General features: G+C 42.5%; 2 protein-coding genes across 4 annotated transcripts; both read left to right on the top strand.

Annotated features, from left to right (window-relative positions):
- The first annotated feature begins 2,950 nt into the window (after positions 1-2,950).
- Positions 2,951-9,210, top strand: LOC117772378 (cytochrome P450 2G1-like). Of its 3 annotated transcripts, XM_034603475.1 has the most exons (11): positions 2,951-3,173; positions 3,274-3,436; positions 3,533-3,682; positions 4,400-4,560; positions 4,741-4,917; positions 5,020-5,161; positions 5,255-5,442; positions 5,519-5,660; positions 5,751-5,969; positions 6,713-6,714; positions 7,781-7,880. In XM_034603475.1, the coding sequence occupies exons 1-9, from the start codon at positions 3,003-3,005 to the stop codon at positions 5,930-5,932; spliced, it is 1,476 nt and encodes a 491-aa protein (XP_034459366.1). In that variant the 5' UTR covers positions 2,951-3,002; the 3' UTR covers positions 5,933-5,969; positions 6,713-6,714; positions 7,781-7,880. The 3 variants fall into 3 exon arrangements, with proteins under 3 accessions (XP_034459366.1, XP_034459367.1, XP_034459365.1); XM_034603476.1 differs by lacking the exons at positions 6,713-6,714; positions 7,781-7,880 and adding an exon at positions 9,013-9,092 and having other exon boundaries at positions 5,751-5,783; XM_034603474.1 differs by lacking the exons at positions 5,751-5,969; positions 6,713-6,714; positions 7,781-7,880 and adding an exon at positions 8,990-9,210.
- Positions 7,161-14,429, top strand: LOC117772382 (cytochrome P450 2G1-like). Its single transcript, XM_034603479.1, has 9 exons — positions 7,161-7,339; positions 10,358-10,520; positions 10,650-10,799; positions 11,275-11,435; positions 11,536-11,712; positions 12,035-12,176; positions 12,656-12,843; positions 12,930-13,071; positions 13,314-14,429. Exons 1-9 carry the CDS (start codon positions 7,169-7,171, stop codon positions 13,493-13,495), a joined length of 1,476 nt encoding a protein of 491 aa, XP_034459370.1. The 5' UTR covers positions 7,161-7,168; the 3' UTR covers positions 13,496-14,429.
- Positions 14,430-14,444: the final 15 nt, after the last annotated feature.

The following is a 14,444-nucleotide window of genomic DNA, read 5'->3' as shown; positions in this document are numbered from 1 at the left end:
TGTTGGGACATGGTTTTTGTGAGACCAAAGTTCGGCCTATATTTGCAGTCAAAAGCCTGAAGCCGCATGTTCCTTTGTTCCGGAGAAAACCAGAGCAAGGAACTCAGTCTCCCAGGGGGCATCAACGTCACACAGAGGTGTGAAAAAACCTCAGGGACACAAGTTTCAACTCCTATTGGTCACTCTGGGCCCCATGACCTGTGAGGTCACCGGGCCAATATAAGGCCTGTCCCCACTTTCTTCTCTCTCTTTCTACAATCCCTCCAAGGAGAGAAGGCTGTCGAGCCTCTTTCCCTGCATCGCCGAGGGAAGAAGCCTGGCTTCTCCAGCTCACATCTTCTCTTTCCATCCAACTCTTCGAGAGGAGCTTAAAGGTGCAGCTTCCAGCTCATCTCACCAAGGAAACCTCCTCGCAAGCTCTACCAACCTCCTAGCAGTGACGCGGTGTCCTGCAGGAGAACTTCAGCCAGCAACTGAGCTGCACAGCGCAACAGAACTACGAAGGCAGTAGCCACACAACCAGCAAGACGATTTCACCGAACTGCGAACTGCACAGCAAACTCTTTTCCCTTTCCAAGGACGGGTAACACAACTGGGCTTAATAATTATACTAGGCTAAGCAAGACTGTTTATTCGATTATGTGTGATGTTTATAAGTTTGATTTATGTTGCTGTGATATTGTGGTTACAAGTTATTTTGAAAGTTAATGTTAGTTATGCTCTTCAGTCCTTCCTTGCATGCATCTAGTAACTGTTTTTCTTTCACAAAATGTTTCTTTATTAATGTTGCATAAGTGAATTTTGCCAACCTCTACACTGTCAAGAACTCCATATCCTTCAACTTAGCTAACTATCTATATGGTAATTTTGGTTATAGTTATTAATTTAATTGTTAATCAGAGTTCCAAATTTGTAGTTAGTACTTTTATGAGACTTAATCAATAAATTGGCTATATTTTCCCTTCCTATGAAGGGTGGTGCCCCGAGGTAACTTTAATCAATTAAAGTTATAATTTAATTAATTAAATATTGAATATTAATATTTTAAATATTAATATTCAATATTTTATTTTGATAACCAAATTTATTGAATGCCAAAAGGCACACCATTTTATGGTATCACGTTTGATGAATTATTGCACAACAAATATAAAGGCATTAATTAATCACTTGTTGGGTTATATATAATGTATTAATTCATGAAGGTGTTCTTCCTGGTGTTATGCCCATGCTCCTCGGGTAAATCATTCATGATCGTGACTCCTGACATTTAAGCCTCTGAATCACAACAGTAGTGTTCCTCCACTTCATTTGATATTTTATATTTTTATATTCATTACCTCTGTGAATACTTTCTCATTGTCCAGATTCTCTCCATTTTGCTCGATTCCCTTTTGACCTGGTTTCACAAATCACCTCATCATCCGCCATCTGGTCAAACCGGTGTCTTTCATGAAACGCAGTGCAAAGGTGAAGTTCTGAATAAATCCCACTGTCATTGTGACTGTGCGTCTCTGTCTCTCTACATGCATGATGTTTGTTGTGTGGCAGGTTTTGGAGGAGGGATGGTGTGTGTGTGTGTGTGTGTGTGTGTGTGTGTGTGTGTGTGTGTGTGTGTGTGTGTGTGTGTGTGTGTGTGTGTGTGTGTGTGTGTGTGTGTGTGTGTTAACCCTGAATGGCCGTTTGAGCTGAGATTTTGTATCGTAGCTAAATTAATCTGCTTCACCCAAAATGAACTAGATGTGGACTTTGTTTGTGTGTGTTTGTTTGTGTGTTTGTTCTAATTTTGTGCACCAGGTTGGGCTGCATGAGCTCAGACCATCACCGGCTGTAAGAGCAGCTGCACAGGCCGCTCACTGGTTTCCTGTGTCACATGTAAGAAGGTCTCAACTTGAAGCCATATCAAAGAGAAAATGCTATTTTCTCCAAAGTGAGATAAATCATGTGACACTCTGAAGAAGATTTAAATCCTTCTCCTTATAAACCCAGTAAGTTTCCGATTACGTGTCCATTACTGATTTGACCTGACCACAAACAGCACTGGTGATTATCATATAATGAAAGTGATGCAATAGCTCGGAGGCTTGTTGCTCAACGTTGGCGTGATTGCCAAGACGCTGTTATAATTTAGTTATATGTTAACACAACAGCACAATTACAGCTTAAGTGTTGTGGGCAGTGTAGCTCAACCGTTAAAGTTTCAAGAGCTGAACTCTAGTTTACCAGAGTTTTCTTTTTGTTGATTTAAAAAAATCTATACATAATTTATGCAGTAATTCCACACTCTTATTTCACAGTTCACCTAAATGCAATGCTGCTTTAACCTTGTTAGAAATAAAAACAATTCAAATACAAAGCTAGAAACTGGAAAAATGCTAATTCACAATGACAGATTAATAATTTTAAATGTCTTTAGATTGCGGGAAGCAGACAAGTACATGGAGAACATGAAAACTCAACACAGAAAGGCTTGGGTGGCCAATGAGTTCTAAATTCATACTCAACCTTTTTAAATCAGGATTGTAAACCATATTATATGTGTTGAGATACTGAATGTAAGTGCAGGGGAGTGAAACTGGCCAACCACTGAAGTGGATCAGAACCAGTGGGTTTCAGTTAAAGCTGGAATCTCAGTCACCAGATATCTGCTGTTCAAACTTGTTGCAAACCCCAAATTTCAGCATGAAAAGTCAATCCTCTTGTTCTTTAAATCAATACAAATGATATCTTTTAATTCACATAAACTTTTAATTTGTTGTCAGCATCAGGGAAGAGAGGGGAAGTGAATGACTTGTTCTTGTTCATGTAAAGTCAAAGATCACTGGCTTCACTCCAATGAACGACAACAGTCAGGTAAAGCTGTAGGTTTACAATAGAATCACATGGTTCACCTGTGGCCTAATGCAGCGCTCATGCCAGCTCCCTGAGAAGTGTACAAATACTGAGGAGAGCTGGTCACAGAGGGACAGTGGGTGGAAGAGAGACGAGGAGAGCAGAGCGACATGGACTTTACTACCACAGTGGTATTAGCCGGGCTAATCGTAGCTCTACTGTGGGTTTTAACAGTGAAAAGCAGGAGGAGGTATAATTTACCTCCAGGACCTGTTGCCCTCCCTCTCGTGGGGAACCTGCCACAACTGGACAAAAATGCACCTTTTAAAAGTTTCCTCAAGGTGAGTTCAGGAACTGTTTTTTGTCACGATTCGTAACAAATAGCCGAGAGCAGCTGTGGCTCAGTCGCAGCTTCTTCATCTGAACCTGAACTTTCTCTAGTTCAGTGAAACGTACGGTCCAGTGATGACCTTGCACCTGGGCTGGCAGCGGATGGTTGTTCTGGTCGGGTACGATGCAGTGAAGGAGGCTCTGGTGGACCAGGCGGACGACTTCGCGGGCAGGGGGCCGCTGCCGTTTCTGGTCAGAGCCACCAGGGGCTACGGTAACACGAGACTGTTACAGATGTGTGTGTCCAGGAGCAGTGAATTCTCAGTGGTTTCATACCTGCATGTCTCTGTATCCACACCCTCTGTGTCAGGTTTGGGGATCAGTAACGGGGAGCGATGGCGCCAGCTGCGACGCTTCACCCTGTCGACCCTCAGAGACTTTGGGATGGGACGTAAGGGCATGGAGGAGTGGATCCAGGAGGAGAGCCAGCACCTGAGGGGTCGCATAGACTCATTCAAAGGTGCGTTTGCAGCAGTTGTTGTTAAAGCTTCACACATTGGTTTGCAGTTAGTGGTGCAGTCAACAGAAAAGCTTTGTTGGAATCGCTCTGTGTGTTTATCTCTTCTACTTCAGCTCTTTAATCCTCATCTCTTTCTATCGGGCAGTTTGTGCAAAGTAAACACTGAATAAGTTACACAACCTGCAAAAAAACACACACACTTCAGTCACTGCTTTGATTTACCAAGACTCAGAACAAGGGATTTTAAAGCTGCACTTTAATTTGAACAAATAACTGATCAATCTGAATTTACACATTTTTCTTGTTGATGTATTCATGGATATCAATATATCAATAAAAGTTAATGATTTATTCAAATTACTGAAAACTTTCCCACAGGTAGTGCTGGGCGATATGACTTCAAATCAATATCAAGATTATTTCAAACTTTTACCTCGATTACGAATAATAAACTGTTATTTTATGAGTTGTATTTACGCTGAAAATTTGAGAGAACATTTGCGGGCGGCACGGTGGACCAGTGGTTCGCACGGTCAACTCACAGCAAAAGGTTCCCTGTTCAGAGCCGGGTTCTTTCTGCAGTTCCCTGTTAATTGGAGACTTTAAATTGATAATTGATGGAGGCATTGTAGGTTGTAGGTTTTTTTTGTGATCTCTCCAGTATCATCTTCTCTCTGCGGATGAGAACTAACAGCGTGTTCTCCTCGTCTCCTCCAGCCGCTCCCTTCGACCCGACCTTCCTGTTTAGCCGCACCGTGTCCAATGTGATCTGCTGCATGGTGTTTGGCCAACGCTTCAGTTATGAAGACAAGCAGTTCCTGCAACTCCTCAACATCATATCTGAAATCTTAAGGTTCGGCAGTAGTCCTCTGGGTCAGGTAAGTGGAGGGGGGATGGTCCTCGAGAGACATAACTGTCTTTAGTCTGGTTTTCATACAGTGTCTTTATATCACCCTAAAGACATTAGAAGAGAATAATTCTGTAACAGTTTCCCAAAATACTAATAGGCTATATACACAGCATTTTACAAAGCTGTGGTGTGTGCGTCTCTCCCTCAGATGTACAACATCTTCCCCTGGCTGATGGAGCGTCTTCCCGGCCACCAGCACTACATTTTTGCTCGAATTGAGAAGGTGAGAGAGTTCATCGAGACGAAGATCCAAGAGCACAAAGAGACACTGGACCCCGGCTCCCCACGAGACTACATAGACAGCTTCCTCCTCCGAAGTGAGCAGGTCAGGAAGAACTTCAGGAAACCACACTGAGTGATTAAAATTTTTTAACAGTTGCTGCGTTCAGTGTATTTTAATGTTTTAAAGATTTCTTTTGTCTCTCAGGAAAAGAACAATCCCACGACTGAGTTCCACCACGACAACTTGGTGTCGACAGTGATGAACCTGTTCCTGGCGGGAACAGAAACCACAAGCTCCACCATCAGATACGCCGTCAGTGTGTTCATCAAATACCCAAACATACAAGGTACGTACAACAGGTCAGCTTCCCTCCACACGACCCACTAATAGCATCAATAGAACCTGATCAGAGTGGATTCTTCTTATTTCACTTGTGCAGAAAAGATGCAGCAGGAGATTGACAGTGTGGTCGGAAAGGACCGGTGCCCCAAAATGGAGGACAGGAAGTCCCTCCCCTTCACAGATGCTGTCATCCACGAGGTGCAGCGTTTTCTGGACATCGTCCCCTTCAGCCTCCCTCACTACGCACTGACGGACATTTCTTTCAGGGGTTACACAATCCCCAAGGTATCCTCAAGCTCATGATGTCATATTCATGCAACACTGCATCATATGACACTGACCTGATGTTTTGTCTCGACAGGACACTGCCATTATTCCCTTGTTGCATTCTGTGCTCAAAGACGGAAAACAGTGGGCGAGTCCCTGGACCTTCAACCCTCAGCACTTCCTGGACCACGATGGAAACTTTAAGACAAATCCTGCGTTCTTGCCGTTTGCTGCAGGTAAAACACAAATCAGCACTTAACGTGACACTAACAAACGCTGACAACCTCGTATGAATCATTGGTTAATCTGCTCGTGTCTCTTCACAGGGAAAAGAGCGTGTGTTGGCGAGTCTCTGGCTCGTATGGAGCTCTTTATCTTCGTGGTGTCTCTGCTGCAGCGTTTCACCTTCTCCTGCGCCGACGGCCCCGACAGCATCAACCTGGTCCCTGAGTTCAGCAGCTTCGCCAACTTGCCTCGCAGATACGAGGTCATCGCTGCACCGCGGTGAACGGAGGAGCTCCATGCAGAATATACGCACTACTCTCGTACTAGTATACAGACTATGTGAGACTATACATGTGTTATATATACTGTGGACTATACTCAGAGTGGAAGACTGTATAAGGCTATATAGACTATGTCAGACTATACTCAGACTATACAGACTGCACACGAATATAGAATATATCAGAATGCATAGACTATTCTTGAGTTATACAGACTGTACTGAAAGTATATAGCAGACAGCCAGCAGGCTTTTAAAGAACAGCTTCTCCCCGAGCAGAATTTTGAAGGTTTATTCCTTTAATGTGTAAATTCATATATGTATTTTATATGGAGAGATCTATATTGCCCTAGTATATATATGTATTATATGTGATTCATATATATATAAGTATACTATATGAATTACATAATATATGTTCATATCCTTTATATTAATCGGTGCTTGGTGCCTGTATTAGTTGTTGACTTGCTTTCTTACACTACAAAAATAAATGTATTACTTTTACTACCAATACTGTTTAATGTTATTTTATTTGACACAGATCTTTTTGATTTTTTTATATATCTTACTTGGATTGATGCATTTGATGTATTTTATTATTGTTGTGTTTTATTTTCATCTCGATCTGTTTCTTGATTACTTTATGTTTTATTATTAAGTTATAGAAGTGACACCAGTGAATCGCTGTAGTGGAATCTGTTTCAGTAACGGCTGGACACCAGATATCTGATGTTCAAACTTGTTGGAAAAACAGAAAAACTCATCAATCTGCCTCTGAAGACGTCAACAAAAGTTGAGAAATAACCCTTTAAGAGCATCTGAGTGCAGGACACAGCAAGGGGGGGAAGTTCTTCCAGATTTCAATAGCAGACTCCTCCTGAATATCAATCCTGCAGGCTATTGGTGTCCTGTCCTAACCCTGAGAATAGAGAATAGAGAGTAATAGAGTAATATTAATAGATATGTTTTATCTATTAATATTCTTCTCCATCGGCCTCGGGGAAGACAGAGGAATTGAATAACTTGTTTCTGTCCAGACGTTGAAACAAGGTGCTGCGACAGAGTCACTTCACGCTGGCTTTACTCCAATGAAAACAACAGTTTGGCAAAAGATAACTTTGGTGAACCAGGTGACTTCACCCGTGGCCCAATGGGGCACTAATGCATGCTTTCTGTCAAGTGTACAAATATTTGGGAAATGACAGCTGTTCACGGAGAAAACAAGAGCAGAGCGACATGGACTTTACTACCACGGTGGTATTAGCCGGGCTAATTGTAGCTCTACTGTGGGTTTTAACAGTGAAAAGCAGGAGGAGGTATAATTTACCTCCAGGACCTGTTGCCCTCCCTCTCGTAGGGAACCTGCCACAACTGGACAAAAATGCACCTTTTAAAAGTTTCCTCAAGGTGAGTTCAGCAACTGTTTTGCTCTGTTCATAATGAATAATTTAAATTGTTGTCGTTAAGTCGCAGCTACTGAAATTAACTTTTGACGGCAGCTGACCTTGCACAAAAAGAATAAAATGTGCAACAGAACGCTTACGATCCCCCAAAAAATCATGTCTTATTCTAGTTCAGTGAAACGTATGGTCCAGTGATGACCTTGCACCTGGGCTGGCAGTGGACGGTTGTTCTGGTCGGGTACGATGCAGTGAAGGAGGCTCTGGTGGACCAGGCGGACGACTTCATGGGCAGAGGGCCGCTGCCGTTTCTGATCAAAGCCACCAGGGGCTACGGTAACACGAGACAAATCTGTGTCCAAGCAGCAGTGATTTCTCAGTGGTTTCATACCTGCATGTCTCTGTTTCCACACCCTGTTGGTCAGGTTTAGGGATCAGTAACGGGGAGCGATGGCGCCAGCTGGTACGTTTCACCCTGTCGAACCTGAGGAACTTTGGGATGGGACGTAAGGGCATGGAGGAGTGGATCCAGGAGGAGAACCAGCACCTGAGCGGTCGCATAGACTCCTTCAAAGGTGCGTTTGCAGTCGGTTAATGTGGAACAGGAATAATGCATAACCCTCGCTAAATTTGTTTAGAGCTTAATCTTACCCCTGATAACGAAGTGACGCTGAGAATAAAGAAAACAAATTATTGTTGCATTTGACATCCTTCACAAAATCCACTGAACAGATGCAAAAAGAGAAGATGCATAAAACAAGTGGAGGGTGACAGTGGTGCAGTCGACTCTCAGGGAAGGAACAGTTGGTCAGTGAGGAAGCTTTGTTGGAATCGCTCTGTGTGTTTATCTCTTTGACTTCAGCTCTTTAATCCTTATCTCTTTCTATCGGGCAGTTTGTGCAAAGTAAACACAGAATATCTTACATAACCCGCAAAAAAAACACACACACTTCAGTCACTGCTGTGATTCACCAAGACTCAGAACAGGGGATTTTAAAGCTGCACTTTAATTTGAACCAATAACACGTGTCTCATCGGAGGAGATCAACTGATCATTCTGAATCTACTCACTGTTCTTGTTGATGTCTTTACAATTCATATAGGTCAATAAAAGTGAATGATTGAATGACATTATTAAAAAGATTGACTCAGAGTTTCCTACATTCCAGAGAGTAAGTAGGCCGAGACGTCTAAGGAAACACACACAGCTCAAGGCCAACGTTTTTGCTTTCAAGTTAAAAGTTTAAAGCATTTGATAACATTGACAAAGCAGAACCTAAGTTGCAATACACCTTTAAATCAACTTTTAAAGATGCAAACTTTTCTCCCAGGTCACAGTTTATGCTCTGAAATGTCCGGATTGAGCTGGTTGTAAATTTGGAGGTTTGGGAAAGGCTGTCGAGATCATGACAAGATTGAATTTAGGCTGAATGTTAGAATCCCAAAAGAGCCTTTATGCCAAAAACAAAGTGTGGGGAAAAACCTTCTGTCGCAAAATTACTAGCTTACTCTCAGGAGGCATGGAAACAACCTCAGGTGATCCTCAAACTGAACCTCTGGTAACAAACAGAACAGGTGACATCGAGGGGAAACTGGGATTGAACACAACCTGACAAAGACAGAGGGAAACACATCAGTCGTACCGTGTTCTTCACAGGGAACAGAGCGTGTGTTGGTGAGTCTCGTATGGAGCTCTTCATCTTCGTGGTGTCTCTGCTGCAGCGTTTCACCTTCTCCTGCGCTGACGCCCCGACGGCATCAACCTGGATCCAGAGTACAGCAGCTTCACCAGTGTGCCTCGACTGTACCAGGTCATCGCTGCACCGCGGTGAACAGAGGAGCTCCTACACACACAGTGTTTAGAGTATATAGACTATACAATCAACTATACTGAGATTATGCAAACTGTGCTCACACTATAAAGCCGATACTCACAGTTTCCTGCCAAATAAAAATAAATGTATCAATACTACTATTACTGTTTATGGTCATTTTGTACACGTACACACACACAATGACCATAATATGTGTATATGTATCCTGTGTTTATGTGTGTAACATATAAACTGGGAACACACACACACGAGACACAGTTGGAGCAGTGCACATCCTCATCGGTTCCTCATAGAACTGGAGTTACTCAGGGTAACCTCTGTCTCTTTATTTTGAAAACAAGGGGTGTTGCACAATCAGTGTCAGAGTTTCCTGCAGAGAGAGGACAGGGCTTGGTTCACTGGGACAGTATGGACGTGTCACTGGTTTTAGTGGTGGGGCTGATCCTCACTGTGCTGGTGCTGCTGAGTCTGAGGAGTGGGGGTCCGGTGGGTTTACCTCCAGGACCCTCAGGCCTCCCCCTCATAGGAAACCTGCTGCAGATGGACAAGAGGGCCCCGTTCAAAACCCTGCTGAAGGTGAGACACACACACACACACACACACACACACACACACACACACACACACACACACACACACACACACACACACACACACATACAGTCATGGGAGTTGGTCACGTTGTTTACTTCCTTATCTCAATGGGCTTGAAGCTTTAAAATACACCAACATGGGCTCATGCCTTCATCCGGGTGCACTGATGAGACAAAGAGTTTTTATTTGCAGTCACTACAGGTGTGCAGAGTGACAACATGCAGTATTTGACCTGGCCTCTAGGGGCATCGCACAGTAAATACAATATAGAAAAGTCACAAAAACATTTAAAATATAACAATAATACTCATTAAAGTTACATTAAATGTTATATCGTTTTCATGTTTTTCATATGAAACATTTGTGCATATTGTTTCTCTATTGTAAAACACTTTGAACTGCATTTGTTGTATAGAAGTACATGTTGAAATAAAGGTTATATTAATAATGTTGTATGTGTTCTGGGACTAAAACACAATATTTTCACCCTCACTTGTTAAGAGAAACATGTGTCTGCTCTCCTGTTTACTTTGGTCTGTCCCTCACACGTCTGTACAAGAATCCCATTCACCTTTGCTGCTGTATTTAACCTCCAGCTCAGTGAAAGCTACGGCCCCGTGCTGACCGTGTATCTGGGCCGTCAGCGCGCTGTGGTTCTGGTCGGGTACGACGCCGTGAAGGAGGCTCTGGTGGACCAGGCAGACGACTTCACGGGCAGAGCACCTATTCCTTTCCTGTTCAGAGCCACCAAGGGCTATGGTACGATGGGAATTTAGTGACGACATTTCATATTTTGTAGTTAACAGCAGGCTGCAATCTGTGTTTCCATCTTCTCTTGGTTTATTGCACCCTAGACTCTCAAATAGCAACGTTTCTGCATTTTCTAAGGTTTGGCGATCAGCAATGGAGAGCGCTGGCGGCAGCTGCGGCGTTTCACCCTGACAACGCTCAGAGACTTTGGAATGGGACGTAAGGGGATGGAAGAGTGGATCCAGGAGGAGAGCGGACATCTGGTGGCCCGCCTCAACAGTTTGGAAGGTGTGTAGAGAATGTGTCAGGGTAACTGTGCCCGTACTGTCCGTGTGGTTCGTATTTATCCCTCAGGTTGAAACAGCTTTAAGTAAACTGTAAATTAAGCAGGAGATTTTAACTTAAGTCCTGAAATACATTCTGCCAAAGAGAATATATGAGATTTCATGTCTGCTTGTTTTTTTTTAAGTGACTACAGGGTTGGGTTAAGTTTGTCCCTTTGAGCTTGAAAAAACAGTTGATAGATTTGATCTGTAATTAACCTTCCCAGTCCAAACTGCCGGCTGGGACATATTTGGACATGCAGGAAGTTTTCACTTTGTTCACTCTCTGCTCTCACGGACCAAACTGAAGCAAGCTGGTGCCGCTCGATCCTTGTGAACCTAATTCAGGAAGAAATTAGTTCTGTGAAAGAAAGTTGTTCAAATTGAATCAGAATTTCTCTCACTGAGACCAAACACTTTGTAATTTTTTGATCCTCCAGGTGCATCTTTTGATCCGACCTTCTACATGAGCTGCACCGTGTCCAACGTGATCTGCTGCTTGGTGTTCGGTCAGCGCTTCAGCATTGACGATGGCAAATTCCTCTACCTGCTGCAGACGATCTCAGAAGTCCTAAAGTTTGGCAGCAGTCCCTGGGGTCAGGTGAGAGGAGGAGGAGGTGGAGAGGATGTGCAGCGGCATGGTGGGTGGGTGGGTGGACCCTACGGCATTTAACTTTAGTCCTGTCCTCTCCTCCTCACAGCTGTATAACATCTCCCCTCGACTGATGGAATGGCTGCCGGGTCGACAGCACAAAATCTTTGCCAGGATTGATGAGCTGACAAATTTTATCATGCAAAAGATCCGTGAGCACGAAGACACGCTGGACCCGAGCTCGCCCAGAGATTACATCGACTGCTTCCTGCTCAGACTCAGTCAGGTACGACCGAGTTCATCAACCGCAAGAAGCCTCTGGTCCTAATAACGTCATGAGATGGCCCCTGGTGGCTGTCTGCAGTATAGGTCATGGACAAAACCTAAAAGTCAAAATGCACGTTAAATAAATGTTTCTTAAGAGGTTTTCTGTCATTTTATGTAATTCTTATCACACTGTTTTTTTTCAAGTGTCGATTTAAGTACGAGAGGAAGTAGAGATGCATCATCCATCTTTATTTGCAGTCTAAGATTTGAACATCTTGAATTTGAATCCTGCAGTTTGTCTTTATCATCAAAGTAAAATGGTTCTCATCTTGTTCTTTTAGGAAAAGGATGTTCCCACGACTGAGTTCAACTATGAAAACCTGGTGTCGACGGTGTTGAATCTGTATTTGGCAGGAACAGAAACCACCAGTTCAACCATCAGATTTGCATTAAGTGTGTTCATCAAATATCCAAAAGTACAGGGTACGTCTCAACCAGTGGAAACTAGTTTATAAGAGGAAACTGGTCCAATGATTCTGGAAAAAACAAAAAAAACACACACACCTTTTCTGACACTATTGATTTAACATGCTCTTTGTAGATTCACATATATATTCCTCAATAGACTTGTTTCACCAGTTTCATCTATTGTGTGTATATATATATATATATATATATATATATATATATATATATATATATATATATATATATGTTATTGGCAATGATTCCTGATTCCTAAAATGTCATTATCAAATCTTAATGAAGAATATTTTCCAGTTTTATTGTAAATAAGCCCTAACCCTAAAACCTGAACATTAAATATCTTTTAACGAAAAATATTAACATAAATGCACGTCTACTCTGCGTTGTTAAAGCTGTGAAAGTTTTCAGATCCACAGATTTAGTAATTGTTCCTACACTAGTTAAATGTGTTCACCTGTGTTTCCCTCATTCTGAAGAGCAAATGCAGCAGGAGATTGACACAGTGATTGGACAGCAGCATTGTCCTTATATGGAGGACAGGAAGTCCCTCCCCTTCACAGACGCGGTTATCCATGAAATTCAGCGTCTGATGGACATTGTTCCCATGAACCTCCCTCACCACGCCCTCCAGGACATCGCTTTCAGGGGCTACACGATTCCCAAGGTATTCTGCTTTCATCACATCAAGTGTCCTTCATACGACCTTCTTTTTCCAGATAACAAACGTTCCTCCTGATCTTGTGTCGACAGAACACATTGATCATTCCTTTGTTGCACTCTGTGCTCAAAGAGGAGAAACAGTGGGCGACACCTTGGTCCTTCAACCCGCAGCATTTCCTGGACCAAAACGGCAACTTTAAGAAAAATCCTGCGTTCTTGCCATTTTCTGCAGGTGAATAATTTATTAAATATCCATCTATCTATATATCTATTATTATAAGAAAGTGGCTGAACATTGGACCAGCTCTCGTTGAACAGATAGTTAGTTTGTGCTAATGGATGACAACATACTTACAATCTATGATTTGAACTATGATATTAACTCAAGGCCATTTACAAACCCAGCTCCTGCAGTAACTCTGTCTGAGGCGTTTCCTGTTTTTTCATTCTCACTGGTTTGTGGTGGTTTCTCAGGAAAGAGATCTTGTGTTGGAGAGTCCCTCGCTCGCATGGAGCTCTTCCTCTTCCTGGTGTCACTTCTGCAGCGTTTCACCTTGTCTTGTTCCGGAGGTCCTGACAGCATCGACCTCAGCCCTGAGTTCAGCAGCTTCGCCAACGTGCCCCGACGGTACAACATCATCGCCACGCCGCGGTAATAATCTGCTCTTTCATCCGTTCATCGGACCTTCGACCTCTGAAACGTGGATGATTTGATACCAAAGGAAATATATTCCGTGGCAGCATAAGTCAGGACAGATGACTTCAAATTTCTTTTCTCCTGTGCCTATAACTCTGATGCTTGCTATGACTTCACCTAATAGTGTGAGTCCATGTTTGTATATCTTCTGTGTCCGTGTGTCAAATGTTAACAAAGTGTTTACCAACGGGTTTACCAAAGATTTAAAAGAAGCTTAATACGTCACTTAGTCACATGATGTATTTTAATTACACCTCAGAATAAACAACTCACAAACACAGCTTATCTAATAGAGGTAATGTCAAAAGTTATGTAATATCAGCAACTACTATTTGACGTATCATCTTATGAATGGAAATTGGTTGTTTCGGGTCGTTTTTTGTTTTCTTGCTCTGCGTGTCTTTGTTTTTTAAGAAAATGCAGGAATCACATGATAAAACATGAGAAGGATTGTATGATAACGTATTTATGAACCTGTAACAGGTAAAATACCATCAATTTTTAAAAAGTCTGGGCCCTTTAACCCTTTGCTCAGTGATATGAGCAGGAGTCATGTCAGTAATCTGATGAGTTCAAGGTGGTCCATCAATCAGCGGTTCAGCCTGTCAGTGTGTAGATGTGTGTGAACGTCCGTGTCAGACTTAAGGGATCATTGTCCAACACTGAGGCTGAAGCGTGTGAGGAACCCGGAGTATCAGTTGTCATGGCAGGTTCTATTAAACCTTAATAAGACTTGGTTAAGGATCCTACACGTCAAGTATTAGGTGTGAAAAATATTGTACTGCACTATATTATTGTTTTAATAGAACAAAGTTTACAGCACGTTTACAGAATCTAAAGATAATGCATTTATTCAGCATATATTGTTTTTCTATAATAAAACATATCCACAAATGAATTCTATTGAA

The sequence above is a fragment of the Hippoglossus hippoglossus genome, chromosome 13 (assembly GCF_009819705.1).
Source record: "Hippoglossus hippoglossus isolate fHipHip1 chromosome 13, fHipHip1.pri, whole genome shotgun sequence".
NCBI lineage: Eukaryota > Metazoa > Chordata > Actinopteri > Pleuronectiformes > Pleuronectidae > Hippoglossus > Hippoglossus hippoglossus.
This window is presented reverse-complemented; position numbering and strand designations above follow the sequence as displayed.